The sequence below is a fragment of the Lissotriton vulgaris genome, chromosome 1_1 (assembly GCF_964263255.1).
Source record: "Lissotriton vulgaris chromosome 1_1, aLisVul1.2, whole genome shotgun sequence".
NCBI lineage: Eukaryota > Metazoa > Chordata > Amphibia > Caudata > Salamandridae > Lissotriton > Lissotriton vulgaris.
The window spans coordinates 1,421,394,960-1,421,418,858 of NC_141685.1; the positions used below are offsets into that span (position 1 = coordinate 1,421,394,960).

At 45.2% G+C, this 23,899-nt stretch overlaps 1 protein-coding gene across 1 annotated transcript in view; it reads right to left on the reverse strand.

The window, feature by feature from the left end:
• Nucleotides 1-368: 368 nt before the first annotated feature.
• REDIC1 (regulator of DNA class I crossover intermediates 1) overlaps nucleotides 369-23,899 on the reverse strand; it is a 753,321-nt gene continuing 729,790 nt past the window's right edge. Inside the window, exon 9 of the mRNA XM_086929839.1 lies at nucleotides 369-824. Coding sequence (XP_086785965.1) covers nucleotides 369-824 — 456 coding nt within the window. The remainder of the gene's footprint in view (nucleotides 825-23,899) is intronic.

Genomic DNA, 23,899 nt, shown 5'->3' on the forward strand with positions numbered 1-23,899 from the left:
TCATGGGAGCAGGTACTGCACAAGATAATTCTTCAATTTGCTGTTACTAATACATCCAATAGAAATAGTGCAAGTAAATGTGCCAGTTTTGCAAGCCACGATATAGTTACAGATTTATATTTCTAAAAAATAGTGTAGGTTGAAGGGGCATAGACACTATCAGAAGGGAATGCCATTTTGTTCATTCTGACATATATCAATATACTTCATCGTTTTCCACATTGCGCATAAATTGTCTTACTTATGAGTGAATTGTAACACTTTTAAAGTTATATTATCATGTGAAATCACATACTCTGTCAGATTGATGAGCAGCTTCATCAATGTGTGCAGACCGGAGTGTTCCATCTAGTGGAGTTTGCTGCCCTCTACTGGTATATCTTAGTGATATTATATGGGTGTTTAATTATGTTCTTATTGTCTTGAAATCCAGAACAGTAACCGCCGCATTTGCATGCCATTAACTTACACTGTGTTGACGCATCACGTTTTTGTACCTCTGTTTGAGACCAAGCATCACATTTTCTAGGGTCCTCTTTGTAATCCGCATTCCTGATAAAAGAAGTATGGACTGAGTCATGCTGTGACATTGCCTTCGTTTCTTTTTTCTCCTCTGAGGTTTCATAATGTGGCGCTTTTGTTAGCGGTAAGAAGGCTTCTTTTTCTGAAATACTCATTCTGTACAAACTGTTTAGTGGGCCTGTGCCTTTTAAAAATGAAGGTTGGGCAGCATCATCACTTCTGAATGCTTTTTTATGGGAATCTTTGGCATCGTATTGTGCGTCTCCCATGGGAGTGGTGTTTGGAACATCGTCGTCAGAATTCTGCAAAATGGAAATTCTGATTAGCCACGACTAGAGATTAACATGCAGCTACTTAAGTATCACAACAAACAACAATCCTGCAGGCATGTTACGAGATACAAAATAGTCTAGATGTTCAATAAAATTTTTTAATGACAATTAGAAACATGTTTTTTTAGGAACAGTGGGGTGCACTCCATTTTGCAACTGTTTTGTAAGTGCAATTTATAGCAATTATAGTAACTGTCTTGCATTTTGCTCTTAAACAGTGACCGTCTCTATTGCAACGTCGAGATGAGTTCACCTAGGAAACCGTTTTTTTGTTTACTTTGTTTAGGAACATGCTTTGCATATGAAACTTTCACGTGTTGTCTGGCATTGAATGTGAGAAAGATTTCAAAACTAACAAGAAAAAAACGTTGGTTATAATTATATGTGCAGAATTAACATGCAACCTTTGGTGAAAATGTGTTTAGACAGCATAACACTGTAATCTATCCTATCCACTCGTATTAGGCCTCAAAATGGCTAAAGTACCACTGCTTGAAAAAGAAGCTTGAATAGAAAATGCTAAATACGCATTAAAAGTTTGCTTCGTGACCTCTCCATGAACATGTTTTTTCCAACTCAATAAGCTACTTATATAGTTTCAAGTATTTCCACAGAATGCTTCTACTTCGACAAAGACATCTGTTTACACATTACAAATGTTTGTCCATACATTACAATGCAGAGTTTAAAACATGCACTAGACCCCCCTCCCATCAATGGTGTTTCTACAAAATGTTTTCTTTGTCATTAGTACAGATCTTTTGAGTTTTACATAGACTATTGTTTAGAAACTTGATGTTAAAAGATGTAGTGTATATGTGAGAAAGTAAGTCTGCAACTAAATTATAACAATTACGTGCTCATGTGAAGTTTGCCTCATTCAAACGCAACATTGCTGTCTGTGGACTATTGTATTTGTGTGAGAAGATGAGGAGTTATCGTGTTACCAGAAGAGTATTGGAAGCTGATTGGAGACGAGAAGAGCAACATGTTGGAAAGCTTTGTGAAACATGTAGTTTATAATAGTGTGTGCTCCTAGAGTTGGTTCCCTTATTCTTTTTGAGAACCCTTTGGGCCACACTTTGTGCCCCTTCTTTTGTTCCACTTGCTATTGAGATTTTAGCCAGAACCAGATTTTATGTTGCAATGATCTGAGACTTTTCTTAGATTTTTAATTTTATTTTTTATTTTAAAATTGTTTATTATATCCGGGCCATTACTGAATCTTAAGACATGGCCAAATGGCCGGTATTATTGTCTGGGAAAGGGGGCGGCCTTACTACTCACATATCCCAGTCCACCTTAACCCCATTCACATCCCTGTTCAATTCGCATTTGCCAAGAGTCACAAGTGTCCTCACTTGCCGGGCTCAGCCAAGGCGAGTTTATCAGGCTAGACTGGGGGCGACCAGGTGGTGCTGGTACTGGTTCTTTTTTTTTTTTTAAATACATTTCTTTATTTGTTAATTAAGGAAAATCACATTATTACAGTACATGATTGAACGATACATTGTAGAATAACATCAGGAAATTACAAGTCACCATCAATCAATAGCCTTCAAGGCACATCTCTCATCAATCGCTCTTGTCTGTGCATTTCCATTTCTGCCGTGGGCGACATACATATATCTCCCCTTTGTCTGTTCCAATGGGGCCACTTCCTATCCCATCGCTTAGGGCACCCCCTTGCCTTATAGACCTCTGTCTCCACCAGCATGCATCGGTCCATTTCTTTTGCCACATAAGGTGACACGAGGCGGGGTTTTGTCCCCCCAACCCCTTGCCACCTCTCTCTTCACCATTGTGTAACCCAGTGTAGTGAATTGTTGTTCGATTTCCGTTAGGTCCTTGGCCTCCCATATGTTTAGCGGGTCCTAGTCGTGGGGTGAGAATTATCTCTTTTCCTACTGCAGTGGACATATGCGTAGTGGCTCCCTTTTTCCGAGATTCTTGAACCTTTCGTTATGAGAAGTTCTTTGCTTTGATATTTTTGATCTATTTGAGATGTTTTAAATGCTGAAGCTTTATGCTTTTCTCTCTCACTCTCTCAGACTAGAACTCGTTATGGGTTCTAACTAACCCATTTTTTCACCAGATTCTTAGAATAGGGATTATTTTTGTATGGAATGTGCTTTAATGCATTTTATTATATGACTTGATTAACCATTAATGATTTTATATTTCTGTCCTACATCGTGTATTGAGATTAATCTGAATTTAACTTATGATTTTTAAATAAAGATGATCTACTAAAAGCTTTCATTAATAAAACCCTTAAAACATATCCCTGTCTTTATTGGATACAATCAGACTAATGATTGTGATGATCATTTATCTGATGTTTTGCTTTCTTCTTCTCTAAAACAACGGCAAAGATCCATACGACCAGAGGTCCCCAAACAGAGCGGGAATTAGCCTGGTTAATGGTAAACCGTGATACTTTAAATTTGTGAACTAATTCCCCCTCCAACAAACTTGGTAGCCGGTGGACGGTTTACATAATAATATTAGGAGTTATAAATAACTAGCCTGAATTAGAGTAATGCCTGAGTCCCATAGCCCAAATCACACAAACTGAAGACTGACAAGGTGCAGTTTCAAAGGCGATTTCTGTATTGGAGGCGTTTGTATTGATAGGGTTATGCGTTGCAGTTATAATTGTTGATATTGTTGTGTGCTGCAGTTAGATGAATTACTGATGTTTACGTGCTTTTTGTGAAGAAGTTGAAAAGATTATCGGGCTCGACGTAGCCTAAGTTCCCAGTTAATTGAGATAAGTGTAGAATACACCTTATATGGTTTTCTTGTCTGCTAGAGTTTTGTGGTGTGGGCCGTGAAGTACCGTCGACTACAGAAATGGAATAGAGATCACAACGAACTGCTGTGAATGTACTAATATTGACTGTTGTTGGCCGAACCAAATTGAGCAAAAGGAAAGCTACATTGATTAGGGTGATTTCCCGTTGATTGAGATTTCATTTGTGTGTGTGTGAAATTCTTTTTGTCTGAAAAGTCGAAAATTTAAAAACCATAAAATTACGTGGACTTACTTTTTCTTTTCTTTTGTCTAGCAGACAAATATTGTTTATTTGTATGCACTTAAAGTTGTAGAAATTGTGTGTATGAGAGTAACTGTAAAGGAGGGTGAGCCACTGCACAGAATGAGATCATAAGTCATAGTGTGTCACACTGACATTGGTTGGTTTACAGTTACGCTGCTATTGATTGATGACGACACAGAGTGCTGCGCTGTTATGGATCAATTGTTGTGTAAGTGCTGCTTTGAGATTGGTTAGTGATTATTCAAGTATTAAAGCTTTTACGTGATTGGAGACAAGAATTCTGACGTTTACGGAGTAGAATCAAGACTTTTGTGAAGTTGAATTTTGTTGTTTGCTATTTGTTGAATAATACAAAATCATGAAATGTTTTAAAGGTTTTAATAGTCTTGTGAGAGGGTATGTGACAATTCCGGTACAGGAAGGTGAAGAGGCAACTCCATAAGGTACGCCAGCACATTATATGACAATGAATGAGGGGTTACATAAATGTTTGTGGCTTCCTCAAGGCAAGATCACTGAAAAGGAAGGTCCTTTAAGCTTTCCAAGACATGGTACATTTGAACTGAGAGCAATTGAAAGATTGAGAGAAAAGTTAAATGAGGTGAAGCTCCCACCTAGACCCACAGAATATGAAGCATTGAACATTTGGGAGAAAACAGCACATGCTAAATAGAAAGAGAAATACCAGAATAAAACTAAAATAGCAGTGCATAATTATGCAGATTCTTAATAGGATGAGCAACAATAGAGATGGAGAAAAGCTAGAGACGAAGGCACTAGTCTAATTCCATCCATTAATACTGACAAGTCGGAGGAGGTAAAAGAGAATAAGACACAGGGAAAAGTTAATGAGGGAGCTGTAAAGAAATCAGATTCTGAGGGTGATTCAGGAGATAATATTTAGAATGCATTGTTAGCCGCGCATCCAACACCTCATGTGGCCCCTGTACCAAATGCTGAGGGTACTTCGACATCTAATGTAACAGAGTATATAGCCCCTATTGACCCAATTGCAATTCAAATTGAAAGACCATTACAGATTACACATCTATTGTACAACCTGTTATATCAAATGTTGTGCCCGCACGAATTGAGAATGTTCCTACAGTGATGCTTCCAAGTGTTACTACTTCATTTGTAACTGTCCCTGCACCTGTTACTAGAGTTGTGATAGCACAGTCATTAAAAATGTGCACAATGACTGTTCCAATTAATATTGTTCCAAATAAAGTAGCTCTCCCAGCTGTTAAAGGAGCACCTGTGACAGTGCTTAACCTGACCTCACAGAATTCACAGATTGTTCTTGGACACCACAGCAAACAGTTCAATCATTGAGAGAAGGATTGTCTTTATGACACCAACAATACAGGGTGAGACTACACTGTTAGAGAAGGGGATTTTTCCCTCATGGTTTGAAGAAATGGCAGATATTTTAAAAGATAGAGAATCCGGTTCCCACTACACAGACAGATAAGGAGAAATCATTGAATGTTCTGAAATAAAAAAAATAGATTTAGAAGAAATTATGAAAGGATCTTTAGCATGTAAAGCAGTACCAAGAGAAGGAGCTGATATACTTGTATAAAGAAGTTACCAGACGTGCAGCAGTTACTCATGATAAATTGACAGAATTAGCGAGAAAATATGAAGTAGATTTCTCAAAAAGTGTTCCATTTCAGAAAAGGTTTAGGGTGCAATTGGATGATGAAACTATTGAGACAATGCAATCTTCAGGAATGTGATTACCATTCCATTTTCCATTGATTAACTTTATTTCGGCCATTTGCGCTACAAAAGTGCAAGAACAATAAAACAGATAATGTACACTTGTAGTTGTGGCTCGAGAGCAGTGAATCGGCAGGACAGGGTGCCAGAACGCCATTGCCTTGAGGCGGACACGGGCATCTCTACCACTGCCGCTGCCGCAGAGGGAAACAGAAAACAGTAAAAACGGCAAACGGTAAACGGAACAACTGCCACAACCGAAAAGAAAGCGGGCTGCCGGCCGGCCGGTCGCTGGCTCCCATCTGCTCCCATCTGCTGTCTGTTGGCTTGGCTGTCGGCTTTGCTCTCTGTGCCGACAGGGCAGTTGGGTCCGTTGTTTGCAGCGGAGGTGCTGCTGACTGGCCACGCACATGAGGAACCGCATCTACAGGCGGGTGTGAGCGCTGAGTCAAGCGCTGTAACAACAACACCGCTGTAGCCTTGCCCCGTCGCACCTGGTCCCCCTACCAAAACCTACCAGCTCGTTGAAGGAGCCGAACCCGCTTTGGCTGCAGCGCAGCAGTATAGCCGACTGGCCATGCGCGAGAGGAACAGCAGCTGCTGGCAGGTGTGAGCGCTGAGTTAAGCGCTGTGATAACAACACCGCAGTAGCCTTGCCTCATCGCGCTTGGCCCCCTTACCAGATCCACCGCTGATGAACTGAGAAAGTCCAGGGGAAACCAGGAGCCAGGATCTAGGGATTAGAGCATCAGCGAGCTGGTGAGTCAGCGCTAAGGCGGCAAGGCACGGGGGGGTAATCTGCTGACCAGGTTGTTGGCTGAGGCCGGTACTGCCTCGGTCGCTCGGGGGTGTGACGTTCGCCGCGGAGCCTGCTGCCAGCTGCTAAGACTGCTCCTGGGCTCTCGCTGTTTTTGCAGCTTCGCAGCTCCTTTCCATTTCTTCTGGGCATTCAACATTCACGAGAGGGGACAGGAGGTGTGTAAGTTTCGGCCCCGTCTAGCCCGTAAACAATATCTTGTGGACTCACCATGGAAAACATCAAGCCGCTTAGAAAACTACCACGGAGAAAGGGTACTACTCTCCGCTCCGCCTCTCCCGGGGAGGTTCTGTAGTGTAGTTCCTATTTTCCCTATAGGCCCTGCGCATTGGAATACCATAAACAGCAGTGTAGACGTAGAAGTGCGGTCTTCTCGGTCTCTACTGACTATGTTAGACTTAATTGAGTTTGTACCAGCTAGCTCAGAGGTCACTGGAAACTTTCTTGACTTAATAGGAAGTGATCAGCTTCCCTGGCTCAGACAAGAAGGGATTCAGTTTTCCAACAACCGCATTAACATGACAACTTTGCTCCTCAGAATAAGAGTCAATCTCTAGAGTCGTGTGAAACAATAGACAGCTATTTCACTCAGTCAGTTGTGCAGAATTACTTTCACCAGGATGCAGAGAATAGAGAGACGGGCATTTTCAATAAAAGGTTTATTTATTGAACAGTCTTTCTTCTCATACAAGAGAAATGAATTGCCACAGTTGCAAGACTTGTTATTATGAAAAGTGCGTACAGTAAAAGGAGTATTGCGAAATAATACTGTAAAAGCATTGATATGGTTTCTTAGCCATATGATAGTTAAAATGAGTAAAATATATACATTCATATATACATTTGGCTAACGTCCTCAACTGGTGCTTCTAACTACGCCTACCCCAGTGTACCTGATCTAAGCCTAATACGTGGGAGGGAGTAAGTAAGTAGCAGTTTAAGTTAAGTTGGTTTTGCCAAGGGTTTGCTTCAAGAATTCTCTCTAAGGGTTTAGTCAGCACCGTACCTCTGAAATAGAATGTTGGAGGTCTGGTATCTCCTCTCAGGACTCAATATTCCAGTTACCCGCAAGGGTAGGCTGGAAACGCCGGAGCTGGATTTTCTCGGCAGGAGAAAAGACAGCGTCTTTCTCAGCGCGTCAAGGAGGAGGAGGGGCAGCGTCCATGGGCTTCTCGCATCTGCTGGGCTCTGCAAGGGACAGCTGTTCTGCTCCTGTATTCACCACCACCATCGCACTTGCTTAAGGCAACGTTGGTATTATTTATACCTGAAAGGTGCCTTGTTTGACGTAAGTTTTTGGACATAAGACGTCAATAAAGATGTCACTAGGAACTGGTCGTTCTTACAGTGCTCGTTAGAGTTCTATTACTAATCAAAACAAAGCAAGCGGGGCTTTCCCAGGTTGCTGGGGGTTTTATCTGTTGAAAGAACTCAGTGTGTTATCTAGGAATCTAAGGAAGTGGCTTCTGCTGTGTCATGTACTGTAATGAGCTGCAGAGACGAGTTACTGAAATATGGCTCTGATCGTTTATGCCACTATAGGGATATCTATTGATTATAGCCGTAAAGGGGCATGAGGTCACAATATTGATCGGGGTCCTAGATAAAACACAACAGTTCAACAGGAGTCGCCACCACTTCAAGACACAACGTTACACTCAGGCGGCCCACCATCGCAATCTCGGATCAGCGACTTCTTTTGAAAAATTCCTCTCCAAAAGGGCTCTCCTTCCATTCATCCACTACGGCCTGACGTGGATTTAAAAGCTGACACTCGGCGCGAAAACTATTGCTCTCCTAGCCCCGTTCACATTAAAAACCCAATTCTGGAGAAACCTTCTCTATCCTCGCCCAAATCCTCTGCCTTACATGAGATACACCAGCTGCATACGCCTTCTCAGGAGGTCGCTACTACGACCCAGGACAGTCTTTCTGTCTCACTAAGCGCCTCCTCTGCAGCCCTGGGAAATTCATCCTCACCTGTTTTCAGCTCAGACTCCTTAAATATTACTGTATTAAACACCACGACCAAGCTGCAAGTTCAAGCCCAGGTCTACGGCAGCGTCCAGTCAACATCGCCAGATCATCTCGATAACTGCAACGTGGCTGATCCAACTTTGAAGCCCCAACCCCAATACAGCCCAAGCTTACGTTCAGGAGCTCCCTTAATCGGCCAGAATGACCATTCATCTTCAAACAAGAGTTTTAACTAAGATGGATTTTCCTTACCTAACAAACTATCCAACCGATTCCTGGCCTCCCTAGAAGCCCGAATCGAAGAATCACTTGCCCACTCACCGGGCTTTAGCCCGCTCGCAAACCCTTTTAGAACTTTACTGGAGGACCGGGAATCTCCAGTGTTCACCTCTTCGGACACCACAAACTCTATCTCGGTCTCACTGACATCTCTTCATGCAAAGCAAGACGCAATTGCTAAAGCCACGTTATGGTAGTCGCAGAAAATGGAGCTGCAGATCGACTTAATGCAAACCCTGGCCTCAGCACTATCGGACCTGGGCTCCAGGATAACCTCTCTTGAAGGCTTGGCGGCGCCAATGGACAATCCGAATTCCTGCCCTTGCTCTCCAATAATCAACAAACTTTCGTCTCTCCCCGAAATCCTGGGTGCAATCTTGAAAAGTGTGAAGTGCCATAACAACGGAAAAGGGCAATTAGAGCCCACACGAGAGTCTCAACTTTCATTCACCGTTGAAGAGCCCTCATGCTCTGCCACGGTACCCTGACCACCCCCAGAGAGAAAAAAGACTTCCCCTTGCGTCAGCCCAGTCACTAAAAGTTCAGCCTGCTTTTCACCAGGGACTAGTCCCTGCCCCCCCATAGCAGGCTTTGAACCCACTGAAATTACTAGTCGAACACCAACGCAATTATTAACTACACAATCTGTCTGTTCCGATACTGCCCATATGGACTTGGCCCACAGCTTTCCTAATGCTTCATTGAAACCTTCATTGTCAAGGAGGGAGAAAAAGAAACTCAAAAAACAATCTAAAAAACAACGCTTAGCGAAAAGGAGAGCGGGGCTTGAAGGGTCAGCAGCACTCAGTTTGCCAGCCATTAAATCAAGGGGTCTCCCTTATTTCCCCATTTTCAACTTGCCTTCAAAATCCAAAACGAAAACTATTGAAACAAGCACGACCGCCGTGGGTTTAAAGGACACCAGTGATCAGTCTATCAATCCAGGGAGGTCTTGGGGCCATAACAGCCATTGAATTAAACTTCCCACCAACAGTGAATTATCCACCGTGTAACAAAATCACAGCATCAATTATCCACGACCAAAGACTTGGGAGTCAGAACATCACTGTACAGTCTTCTGCAGCAATACCTGAAACACGGAAGAGTCCACTTAAATGTCAGGTAATGGCGAAAACGTCGAACGTGGACCCGCAAAGTGCAATAGAGGGCGAAGTAACAAGCCGCTGTGCGTATCATCTATCTGAGGACCCATCTACAGCTGGTTGGGACTCCACCGTGCACATGCAGAGGCCTTCTCTGCCCCAATTGCCACAAGAATCAGAAACGATAAGCCACCCGGGGGGGAACAATAACCCACCTTAAGCACGCTTCCAACTTCTGATGGCGCCAGCACTTTTAAACGATCCAGCTAGGACTCAGAATCACCAGAACCTGGAAAAGAGAGCAGAACTAGTCTTTTTTCCTCACTATGACCATAAGGGCCCATATAACATCCTCAATAGAGGTAATCTCATCCATCTATTCAACTGTGTTCCAGCGCTGTCTGGGGTTACCTCCTCAGACCTTATATCGTCAAGTTTTCCACAATACCAGGAAAAGGGGGCTCAGAGGCCACCACTACATCGTGGTCCCAGGAATCCATTAGGAATGCAATTCTTAGGGAAGCCAATTTATTTGAAAACTGGGGCATCGAAATGTGGGTTCCTACTCCTCAAAAATATCCCCACGTTCTCCTCCCCCAGGCCCCAGTGAAGCAGTTCACTAGCGTACTGAAGGGGTCCCGGGGCGCAACCCATGCTTGGCTCCCAGAAGCGTCGAAGGTGGATAATCTCTTAAACATCGCATGTCATAACAACCAACGTCTGATAAGCTGCAAACCTAACTGCCCTGCCTTCCACGCAAACGACACCCGCCATGGCTATCCTGCCCTTGAGCCTCTTACCAACTTAGTCCAGCAGCGCCCTTCCTAACGCGGGCGCTAGCCGGCTCAATCCTAAATTAACCATCACATCCTGGAATGTGGCCGGGCTAAAGTCAATTCTTGCCTCAAAATCAGCCGTGGATTTCCTGAAAAAAAGCGATATCATATGTCTCCAGGAGACTTGGTCTCTATCTCCATCGCCTCTGCTTGGCTATCACAAACTTTTTCAACGAGCCGTCCAGGCCAACCCCCACGGAAGACCCTCTAGGGGCCTCTCCATCTTTATTAAGCACAGTTGTAAGATAACTGTCACACCTATTCCTCGGAACCTGACAACAGGGCAGACAGTACTTATCACTGGCCTATCATTGTCAGGTAGGGCCCTTTCAATTCTCCTAATTAACTGTTACCATAACTTAGCGAAAACCACAAAATCAACTGCAACTGATCTACTGGTAAAACATCTGGAAGATCTTCTACTGGAATTCGCATTTACGGAGGTACTGTTATTAGGAGACTTTAACATCAAAGACCTTGCAATTAATGGCCTCCTAGCAACGAAAACCAAAGAGCAGGAAGCGATGACCATTTTTCTAACAACTTTCAACCTCCGGTCAGCTCAGCAAATTACACTGGAACAGCACCCGGGTGTTCATTTTTTGCCTACGTTTAGAAACATCTCAACTATTGATTATATTTTTCTATCACAGCTTTTGGGCAATAATCTGGCCAGGATGGAAATTCTCTATCGTATGGAGAGCGACCACAACCCCCTAATGGTAACAATGCATCTGCAAACTCCAGTTGCCGCTGAAACAATAGAAGGGGGGCAATAATCGTGGGCCGAACTCCACACCTTGGCTAGAAGAATTAAATGGGACTCACTTGGTTCTGTCAAGGTGGGAATTTGGCGTAAGGACGAAATACCTAACTTCAGACTAGAGGCCCCCACAGAGTCACATCACCTGTGGGATAATGCCATTGTTAAATTACAGGATCTCTTGGTAGGCCGCGTGATTCAGTCTAGATCATCTGGGCCACGTCCGAAGCAAACTTATGACCCAGCACTAGCCTCCCAAAGAAAGACCCTCAGGAGGGCTGTGCGCCGGCACAAACTGATCGGAACTGTACATACTGCCAATAATGTGGCATCGCTGCGAAAGACCTTTAAGAAATCCTTATGGGAAACCAAGAGACTAAAAGAACACTCTGAGTGGCTAAAAATATTCTACCTGCTTAAGGGCAACAGCCAGTCCAAGTTTTGGAGTTACATGAACAAACTCCGTTCCAAGAACAAGATGAGAGGAAACGCTGTTTGTGAAGAAGATTGGGCCCTGCATGTGTCACAACTATATCGCAGTGATACCCAGGACCCAGTGGTGATTGGATTAGAAGATCGTGTTGAACCCACTCAAACAGAAACTCATGAGTTGACCACTGTAGCCGAGGTCTCCATGCATCTGCGAAATATGAAAAACGACGGTGCTCCAGGGCACAACGGTCTTCCGGCTGGGGTATTTAAATGTGCCCTGGAAGAGTGGGCGGACCTCTTGACTCCTCTAAACAACAACGTGTTCAGGACATGCCAGCTACCAGACTCATGGTTAGGTTCGATTCTATGTCCCATATTCAAGAAAGGAGACCCCACGCTTCCGGCTAATTACCGACTCATCGCACTGCTAGATCTTGAGGCAAAGGCATACGCACAATGTCTTCTTAGGGTGCTTGAAAAATGGGTTGCAGACAATAACATAATACCATACTACCAAATGGGGTTTCGGGCATCGGCCTCCACAATAGACAATATCACCACTCTAGCCATCCTGAGTCAACAAGCAGCCCAAAAAAACCATCTTCCACTTTAATGCTGCTTTATTGACTACAGCGCAGCCTTCGATAAAGTGTCTCGGAATACCTTGTGGAGGAAACTGAATAAGTGGGGGATCCCGCAGAGCCTCCTAGGAGCACTCATCTCCCTGCACAAGAACACATGGGTGCAAATCAAAACCGGCCCAAAGACAGTCTCTTCAAGAATTAGTGTCGCTGACGGGCTAAAGCAAGGCTGCGTTCTTGCCCCTCTCTTGTTTAATCTTTATACAGCCGATCTTGGAACATTTCTAGAGAACAGCAATCTTCTCCTGCCAAAACTGGGCCCAGCTAAAAAGTCGTTGCATATATTACAATATGCAGATGATATTGTAATAATGGACCAAGCTAAATCGGGTCTCCAACTAGCGTTAAGTACGCTCCATATATACAACATCGCTAATGCCCTGAAAATCAATCAGGCAAATACCAAGGTACTGATATTTGGCAGATGCAAGAATAAGAAAAGCTTAAGGTGGAACATTGGGCCTCGGGCATCGGCCTCCACAATAGACAATATCACCACTCTAGCCATCCTGAGTCAACAAGCAGCCCAAAAAACCCATCTTCCACTTTAATGCTGCTTTATTGACTACAACGCAGCCTTCGATAAAGTGTCTCCAACAAGGGAGAGGGGCATGCAGACTGTGCAATTACCACTCTGAGTCATGGCTGCATCTCCTGTGTTGTTGCCCGGCCCTAGCTGCCCCAAGAAAGTCTCTCTTAAAACCCTGGTACTTAAGATGGGGCATTAGGACATGTTGGGAGTCTTTGGCCTTTTGTTTCGCGTCTACTGACACTCAAGTGCTTGCAAGGTCTGGAAAATTTGTGAGACTCTTGGACAATCTTCTGTTATCTTCTTCGGCCCCCGCTCTCCTACCCCTTCCCCCTCAAAAACTCATTACAGATTTTTTCTCCCCCGTGGGGGACTTTTCGTTTCTATCATCTTTTACTTTGGTTTAGCGTAGCAAAATGTTTATATCGCCAATTACAAGACTGTTTTTCTTAGAAGCACAACGGACACTAAGCTTTGAGAGCTGTTTCTCAGCTTTGTGTTTTTTTAATTTTAAACATGATAAATGTGTTATTGCTGATTTTTATAAATGTGCTAATGCTGTCTTTTACAGCAATGGTTTTAAGTAACTCTGCTAAATTAATAAAAACTTACAAACCCACTTGTAGTTAAAAATTTGGATAACTCCCAAAACATCTTCTTGCACAGAGTTCATCCCACAAGAGGGCAAGTAAAAAAACACACAGCGGATAAGAGTTACAGCAGGGATGTAAAATTTTATACAAAACTATCTTCAACCCATTAAAAAAGGAATAAAAGCAACCATTCAAAGATGAGCTGTGAACTAAAATTTTTATAAAGGCTAAAAATATAGGACAAAGATACAAATCCCCAAGCATGAGTAGACAGTTGCTTGACCTGCGCAATTTCAGTACATTTGTTCTTCCCCATGGGATTTACTTTAGACAGGCCCGCCGGATGTGCCACATGCAATTTAAGAATCGTGATACGGCAAAGACAATTAGTGGATGGGTGTCATACTTTAAAACTCTGTAGGCCTCTCTGCAGCGCACAAAGCCCAAATTCTTGCATATCGGTAATAACCAGCGCTTGCGCGGCAATCGATAGGCAAGACAGAGGAGCAGAACTTGTAGTTCGGACTACTCCTTATAGTTACATGCAGGGCATTCACCCCTTTGGTCTTTCACTCATTTGCTAGTGAACGCTAGTAGTGGAAGAGTCCCTATTCTGAATTGCACACACAATTTCCTGGCCAGTGGGGGTTGAATGGAATCAAGGAAGTTTTCCTTGCTGTATACATCTTTTACTAGCAGGAATTCTGCTGTCAAACGACCACATGAGGTACTTTCTTGAATGGACAATCATTTGGCTAGTCTGTAGCGTTTGACTAGTTCCAACCTAGAGATCGCGGCGCATGATACTTTGGGTGTTCTCCAGAGGTCCGACTTGCCTAACTTAAAGTCATGGCATTTTCTTGGTGGTGCATTTGGCTAAAAGGTCATTTCACTCGGCCCTAAATACAGATAACTCTCAGGGCCACCCATAATCCCCATCAATTGGATAGGGGTCTCAAGGCAAACTCTTCATCAAGGGGCCTGACACCCAGGTTCATGCGAAGGGGAGTAAGGGGGGTACTACGAGGTAGGGCTATAAGCTGTTGTATAAAGTTATTCTCCACCGTCATCAAGTTGGTAGTTGGGCAATGCCCCCACAACTCCACCCCGTATAATGTGGCACCCCTTGCTAGTGCTTTAAAGATTTCCACCACAGGGGCGGCTGGTTTAAAAGCTGAGGTTCTATACACTTTCATTATACCGCCCACTGGATTAGCCTGAGTCTTGCTTTGTCCAACTGTGGCCCCCATTCAAAATGCTCTGACAGGGTAACTCCCAGATAATCAAATATCTTTACTCTTTCCAGAGGAATACGATGTAAGGAAGGGTTTGGACGGGTAGTGTTGGGAGGGTTGAAGACCATATATTTAGTTTTTGTTAGGTTGATCTCCAACCCTCGTAGCTTACGAAAATTGGCAAAGCCATCAAGAGTGCGCTGGATACCCATTAGTGTTTTTGAAAGTAACAGGGTATCGTCTGCAAATATCAGCATGGGGACGTTCCCGGAACTAACTTGGGGGCATCGTTGTCCTCAATTTTTTTAAGATGGTCAATAAGACCATTGATAAAAAGAAAAAATAAAGTAGGGGCTAAAACACATCCCTGTTGTACCCCCTTTTGGACAGGAAAACGGGAAGTGAGTTCCCCATATTTTCCGCATCGCACTTGTGCAAAATTTTCCATGTGGAGCCTCTCTATAACATTTAGGAGAGAAGGAGGATCCCAAGGTCAAACAGCACCTTCCAGAGTTTCTCCTGAGGTACAAGGTCGAAGGCCGACTTCAGATCAACAAATATTAGATAGAGGCTGCCACCCTCTATAGGAACAATAGTTACTTACCTGTAATCTGTGGTTCTCCAGTATTGGTGTCTTTCATAGATTCACATGCCTGAATCATTCCCCGTCGTCGGAGTGGGAGCCCACGGTACATAAAAAAGTAGTGAAATATACCCTTAGTACATAAGAGATAACAATATACCCAACCAGGAAGTAAAGTAGCCCTAGCTACAGTAAAAGAAACTTCCACATTAGAACCTGTCCATGTCATTATGTATGGACCAAACTGCAGCCAATCAGGCCACAGCTCCCACCAGCAAGCTCTCCCCAGAGACCCAGGCTCTCAGATTTTTGTAGCACCGGAGTGTACCGGAATAAGTATAGAAGAAAAAAGCCAAGTGAGCCTCTGAGGGGAGGTGGGTGGGTGCATGTGAATCTATGAAAGACACCAATACTGGAGAACCACAGATTACAGGTAAGTAACTATTGTTCTTCTCCAGTATTAGGGGTGTCTTTCATAGATTCACATGCCTGAATCAGAGTAGTGAGCAGTAATAGTCATAGCATTATATACAGCTCTTGGACGCCAAGGCACATAGCAGTAATGCAGAAACCACAAAGGAATAATAAAATAGGCGTAAAAGAGCAAGAGGAGGTGGGAGAGAAATAGCAGAGGCTCACCTTATTGGAAAAGATTACGCAGGACTGCTCTCCCCACCGAGGCATCGGTGTCGCTCGAAGCTTCCAGACAGTAATGCCTCGTGAATGTGTGCCTGCTGGACCAGGTAGCAGCTCTGCAGATATGCAGGAGAGGCACACCAGCAAACAAAGCAGTTGAGGAAGCAACTGCTCTCGTAGAATGTGCTCTGGGCAAGGTTGGCAAGGGTTTACCCGCCTGTAGATGGCAGAGTCCAATCGCTGAAGAGACCCATCTAGCGATAGTTTGTTTAGTGACTGCACTGCCTTGACGTGGTTTGCCATGCGCAACAAATAACTGATCAGTTTTCCTGATGGCAGCTGTCCTGGAGAGATAGAACTTGAGACACCGCTTGATGTCCAGCGTGTGTAGAGTTCGTTCCGCTGGAGATTGCGGACTTGGAAAAAACGTTTTAAGGATGACTGGCTCATTCAGGTGGAAATCCGATGGCACCTTGGGTATGTACCTCGGGTTGGTGCGCAGTATCACTGAATCATTTGTGAATTGCAAGAAAGGTGGTTTAGAGGAAAATGCCTGTATGTCACTGACCCTTCTGGCAGATGTCAAGGCCAGTAGCAAAGCCACCTTCCAGGTGACGAATTTTAGATCAGCTTTATGAATTGGCTCAAAAGGATGGCGCATGAGTTGAGCTAATACAATATTCAAGTGCCAGGATGGAGGCGGTCTACGGACTGGTGGAAACATGCGGAATAAACCCTTAAAGAATTGCTGGACAATCCTTGTAGAGTACAGCGAAGTTTGACCGTCCTGTCGGTATCTCGATATTGCCGCTAAGAACACCTTGAGTGTAGAGTGTGCCAAGCCCGATTTAGCAAGATGTAAAAAGAAGGGCAAAATCTTGTCTGGTTCAGCATGGATAGGATGTAAACCCACAGTCCTGCACCAAGCACAAAACCGCTTCCACTTGAGCCTGTAAGTTTTATTCGTGGAAGGCGCCCTAGCATTGTCCAGGACCTCCTGACAGTCTTGAGGAATGTTCAAATGCGCGAACTCATGGTGTTGAGGAGCCAAGCTGACAATTTTAGAGAATGAGGGTCTGGATGATATATTTTTCCGCCTTGTAGAGTCAGAAGATCCGGAATTTGAGGCAGCTGAACTGGATCGCACTCTGAGAGGAGAAGAAGCTGCGTGAACCAGTATTGTCTGGGCCACCGTGGGGCAATTAGAATCAGACGACACGGTTGTCTCCTCATTTTGTTGATGACCTTGGGGATCAGAGGGATCGGAGGGAAGGCGTAGGCAAAGATTTGTTTCCAATTCAGAGAGAGAGCGTCCCCACACGACTCCTTGTGAGGAGTCCAGCTCGCGAAATGGGTGCATTTCTTGTTGTGGTAGGTCGCGAATAGGTCTATCTCGGGGCGACCCCATCTCAGGAAAATGTGGTCCAGAGCTGGCTGATGCAGTTCCCACTCGTGAGTGCTGCTTTTGGATCTGCTTAGGGAGTCTGCCAGGACATTGGCTACTCCCGGGACATGAACTGCCGTCAGGTTGATATTGTGTTCCAGGGCCCAATTCCAGATTTCCTGAGCTTGCTGAGACAAACGGGCCGATCTTGTGCCCCCCTGCTTGTTCAGGTAGTGCATGCTCGTCGTGTTGTCTGTTCGGATCAACACGGACGAGTTTGACAGAGTCACTTGAAATGATTTCAGGGCGAGGAAAATGGCCCTCAACTCCAACAAATTGATGTGCCATGTCCTTTGTTGTGCGTTCCATTTGCCACTGATTGTCATCCCTTGAAGGTGAGCGCCCCAACCTTCCAGCGAGGCATCCGTGGTGACGACGAAACTGGGGACTTCTTCTAGAAAGGCGCGGCCGACTTGCAGGTTGCGTGCCAGAGCCCACCACCGAATTGCGTGTTTCATTCGAGGTGTTAAGACGATGACATCTTCGAAGGAACCGGATACTTGCACCCACTGGTGGCCGAGTTCCTCTTGCAGTGGTCTCATTCTCAGACGACAGTTCGGAGACAGGAGAATGCATGATGACAACATCCCCAGGAAAGATTTTAATCGTCGAACTGAAACGCACTCTCTTCTGAGGAGTGCTCTCGCCAGGTCCTGGATCTTGGCTTGCCTTTCGTTTGAAATGAAAACCTGAGCTTTCCTGGAATCCAGAGTCGCTCCCAGGAAAGACGTCTTCTGAGACGGTGTCAGGTATGATTTCTCGAAATTTATTGAAAAACCCAAGTCTTGAAATAGAGACAGGCATGTTTGGACGTGACTGCTTGCGGTGGCATAGGAATTGGCCTTGATAAGGCAGTCGTCCAAATAAGGATAAATCTGGATACCTTGCAACCGTAAGTGGGCCGCCACCGGTGCCAACATCTTGGTGAATACTCTCGGGGCTGAACGTAGCCCGAAGGGAAGGACCTTGAACTGAAAGTCCCTGCCGGCCACTCTGAATCTTAGGAACTTCCTGTGCCTGGGGAAGATGGGTACGTGGAAGTAAGCATCCTGTAGGTCCAGGGTTGCCATATGTTCGCCTTCCGTCAGAAACTGGAGGATCTCCTGCAGTGACAACATTCTGAATGTCAATTGCTTGATAAATTTGTTGAGGGCACGCAAGTCGAGGATGGGGCGCCACTCCCCCGACTTTTTGCGTATCAAGAAGAAACGAGAGTAAAACCCTTGACCCCTCTGATGTTGAGGTACCTTCTCGATTGCCCCTTTCCGAATCATTGCATTGATTTGGAGGAACAGCTCCTTGAGATGTGCTGGGGGTGGTCCTTTTGGGGGCGAATTTGGAGGGGCTTTTACAAATTCCAATACGTGACCCTTTGAGATTACATCCAAGACCCATCTGTCTGTTGTAATTTTGGACCATTGAGAGTAATGCAGGGATATTCTTCCTCCAATTCGTGGCTGGCATAGGCAGAGTGGCGGCAGGATGTTTTCCTCACTTTTTGTTGGCGTTGTCTCTACCTCGATAAGTGGATTTTCCTCTGGATTGTGTAAAGGTGCTCCGCCTTTGGCCATAAGGCTGTTGTTTGTAAGGTTGGTACCTTTGGTTGTTTTGATTGGTCTGATATGGGCGTTGCTGGTAATAGCCCCCTCTGTTGGAGAAGTTACCCCTTCCTTTTGCCCCACGAAAGGAAGACTTACGGTACTGCAGAGTACCCAACGAACGTGCCGTTTCTGTATCCTTCTTAATGGACTGTAAGGCTTCGTCCACATGCGAGCCAAACAGGAATTCGCCGTCATAAGCCATATTTAAAACTTTGGCCTGTACCTCCTGGCGAAAAGACGTAGATTTTAACCATCCTTCTCGTCTGAGCACTGCAGCTCCTGCCAACTGTCTAAAACCTGTGGCCGCTACGTCCACTGCAGCGTCGATAATTTCCGACGACGCACATTCGCCGTCTTGTAGGATTTTGATGGCCTCAGAGCGGTCTGGCTCAGGTAATTTTTGGATGTATGGGGATATGTCAGACCACATTTGTCTGTCATACCTACCAAGAATTGCTAAAGAATTAGCAGCTCTAACCGTGGTGGCCGCGATAGTGGAGACCTTTTTACCAATGGAATCGAGGCGTCTGCCATCTCTGTCCGTTGGAATGGAGACCTGAGTTGAGGGGTTCCTAGCTCTTTTTTGCGCTGCCTGCGCAATGACTGAGTCCGTTTTAGCTTGGCCGATGAGACAGGCAGGTGAAGAGGCTGGCGCCCTATATTTTTTGTCGACTCTCGGCAATACTGCGGGAGCAGAATTTGGCGTGGCCATTATCTTAAGCCCTTCCTTCCAGATAAAGTCTATAATGGGAATAGACCAACTCTGCTTCTGAGACAAAGTCTTGAAATCATAAAGAAAGCAGTCATCTTGTTTCGCTTCCATGGAAACCAGAAATCTTTTAGTGGCTTTGTCCATAAGTCTATGGAAGTTCGCTATATCCACCGGCGGTGAGTCAGCCTTCGGTTGTTCCTCTGGGGATGGCGATTCAGCCTGGTAGTCCTCATACTCCGACGAGTCCGATCTAATCAACTCCCCCTCCTCATGGGTGTCCTCATCAGAATCGCCAACCTCCTGTTGATGGGGAGATACTGGCGTGGCAGGTCGGGTAGCCTGTGCCTCTTCCGGCCTATTAGGCCTTGGACCTCTACTCACGCGAGGCTGAGGGGAGGTAATATGCGAATCGCCCGATTCCGAAGGCGGGAATCGGCGATAATAATCGCTCAGCATATACTGCAGATTCTCGTAAAGTTCCATCGGCATCTGCATTCCTGTCGCAGAAGTGGGTACCGATGTAGGTACCTGGATTTGCTGTTCGTCTTCCTCCTGATCCTTTACATGTATTAATAAGTCAGAGGGACTTTCCGCCGCTTGAAACAGTTCATCTCCAGATTCTACTTCAGAATCTAACAGCCTATCTGGCATCTGGAGCGGCGATAATGGCGTTGTTTGAGAGGACCTCTTTTGCAGCAAAGCCGTAGTAGTGGCTGGAGAAGGAAGAGGTATGGCAGTGGTCTTTGCCGACCATACCTGTAGGTCAGTACAAGACGACAATTTTGGCGTAGATGGATTGCCTGGCAAAATCAAGCTCTGTGTCGTCGCTTTTGATGAAGAAGCTGATGGTTCTCTCGTTGTTAGAGATGGCGTCACCTTCGTCGACGTGTTGGATTTCGTCGTCGACGAGGGAACCGTCGACGGAGCAGTCTTCATCGTCGACGAGGTCGTCGACGGGGCCGTCGACGGGACAATCCTCACCTTCGTCGACGACGTCTTCGTCGACGTGTCCGTCGACGGGGTCTTCTTCGTCGCCGATGGGTCCGTCGACGACATCTTCATCGACGATGGTGTCGACGACAGTGAGGTCTTCTTTGTCGACGGAGCAATCGTCGACGACGACGAGGATTTCTTCGTCGACTGCTTCAGTGCCGTCGATGTCTGATCGTCGACGAGAGGTGTGAAAACCTTCGTCGACGAGATGGGTCGAACCTGCACATGAACAAAAGTTGGAGAGGAAGCTGAGGACATCACCATGGTCGATTTAGGTGAGGAGAAAGTCAATGTAGAAGTCATGGCAGAGGCAGCCTGACTGGAATTTGGCAACGTTGTTGGTGCCTTAGTCATAGGTCTCACGGGGGACACCAAAGACTCCGTTCTTTTAGAGCTCGGGACCTTCACAGATTTCTCAGAGGATTTCTGTGCCTTTGAAGTAGAAGGCTCCTGTGAGGCGAGCTGGTGTTTAGACACCTTAGCTTTCGGAGTAGGCACAGTACTCTCAGCTCTCCGTTTTTTCGACCCCTTGGTAGATTCTGAGGCAAAACTTCCTACCTCAGAAAGTGGCTCATCTTTATTTTTCATTTTCTGCAGCCACAGCAACAGGCGACCCTCTCTGTCCCTGAGGGTTTTAGGAGAGAATTTTCGACAGATGTTGCAGTCCTTAACCTGATGGTCAGGGTATAAACAGTAGATGCAGCGAGTGTGTGGATCTTCCTTAAACAGTCTCGCCTTTCCACACGAGTCGCAGGCCCTAAAAAGGGATTTTGAAGAAGACATTTCCTTGAAGAAGAAACTTTATCCAAGAGAAGAATTGAGCAGAGCTCAGAAGGACTCCCTATCACACGACGTGCGGTAAAAAATCTGAGAGCCTGGGTCTCTGGGGAGAGCTTGCTGGTGGGAGCTGTGGCCTGATTGGCTGCAGTTTGGTCCATACATAATGACATGGACAGGTTCTAATGTGGAAGTTTCTTTTACTGTAGCTAGGGCTACTTTACTTCCTGGTTGGGTATATTGTTATCTCTTATGTACTAAGGGTATATTTCACTACTTTTTTATGTACCGTGGGCTCCCACTCCGACGACGGGGAATGATTCAGGCATGTGAATCTATGAAAGACACCCCTAATACTGGAGAATCACTGTTTTACAGAAGAGTAGTTCTAGTCTGAATATCTGGTCTACGGTTGACATATTTGTTCTGAAGCCGGCATGGTAGGGACATAAAATTTGTTCTTCTTCCAGCCAGCACTGAAGGCGGTCCAGAAGGGCCCGGCCGAAGAGTTTTTGGGTGATGTCAATTGGGCTGATCAGCCTGTAGTTGGAGGGTGAGAGGGGACAACCTTTTTTGAATATGGGAACTATCTCAGTCCCACGCCAGGTATAGGAGGGATCCATAGCCTTCAGGACGACGTTAAATAGGGCACATAAATATGTGACTCATATTTTGGGTTCTTCACGGAAGAGGTCCCCCGGTAATTTGTCTAGACCAGGTGCGTTATTATGATGGAACTTGTTAATAGCGTTTCCCACTTCGATCATAGTAATCTTCATGTCCCCAGCCTGGTGGAACTCCGGTGCCATACTGGAACTAACGGTGTTGACAGGCCCCCATCCCTGGAGGAGTACAGTGACCCAAAGTGAGTCTCCCAGGCTTCAGGCGCTATATTGGGCTCAATGGCCGATCTTCCTTCCCTCTCGCCCGAGCTCACTATTGCCCAAAAGGTTTTCAGATCTTTATCATTCAGGGCGATCATGAAAGATTCCCACCTCTCTATTTCCCAGTTGTTTTCCCTGCTGGGTGGTCCATTTGTACCTGGCCCTAGAAAGTTTGATTTGTGCCCTGTCCTTTGCCTTCTCTGCATCCTGAAGGTCTGGTGTGGCCTTGCAACACTTATCGTTGAACCAGGTGCATTTGTTTTGGCTAGTTTCCCTAATGCACACAACCGGAAAAAACACATCCTCCAGTATTGAGGTAAGCTATGCGTGTATTTTCCCTGGCTTATCTAGATCCAAGGTGGGACCTGCCACCTGTGCTGCCTCCCCCATTTTGGTTATGAATGGAATTGCTAGCTGATCAACTTTAGCCAGCTTGAAGGAAGATTGTTGTAAGTGGTCCCATCTGACATTTCTTCTATTGTTTGTTACTGTTATTGATAAGAAAAAAGAGAGGGACCCCTTACAACAAACCAGGGGAATAAGGTGCTACTGAACGGTAGAAAAATGATACCTTGGCCGAGAATTCAATGTGATCGCTTCGTGCAATGCTCGCATACACATCAAACAGGGTTTCTTGTCTTGTCACCCCTAGGTTACACCATCTCACCCCAATTACTGAAGCCCATATGGTAGAGCCTGACAATTACATCAACAACATAAATGTATTAAAAATAAAACTTTTATTTCATTGGTTGGTGCATCGTACAAGTGAGGAGTTTTCCCAGAGTTCCGTAGACGAGTAGGAACCTCCATTAGTCCCGGTAGAAGTAACGCCGCAAGTGCCCTCAAAGAATAAGGGAGTTTTAACCTCATTAGCGCTCAGGACTTTAAAAAGAACATACGGAATCTAGGCTGGCAACATAAAAGCAAAACACAGATCTTAACCGGCAGAAAACGAGAAAGAACGATTTGATTGGAAAAAAGGGAATTCCTGAGTGAGAGGAGAACCTCCCCATTTTAACAGATGTGGGGACCTGAGGGCTGATACAATGGTGTACACATAGATACAGATAGCGCAAAAAATCCAAATGCAATAAGGAGTTGTTTTATGGAAACCATTCAGTACCAATTAGAGAGAGCTAAATGTTGTCTTGAAAAAGATGGAAAAATAATTAAGCCATCGAAACGTGTAGACGCTGTTGGTGCATAATATGTAGAACAAGCTTATCCTGCAGACATAAGACAATACAGTGTATCCAGGAGATGCATGGCCAGTGGAGACCACACTTTAATGGGAGTGGTCAGGGGGTTGGGTATAGACCAGTACAGGCCTTCTTCCATAGGGGCAGAGTGAGAAGGATCAGTCAGGGTTTCAAAATGGCAATTAAAATCACCCCCCTACGATCATCCATATCCCTGGGTC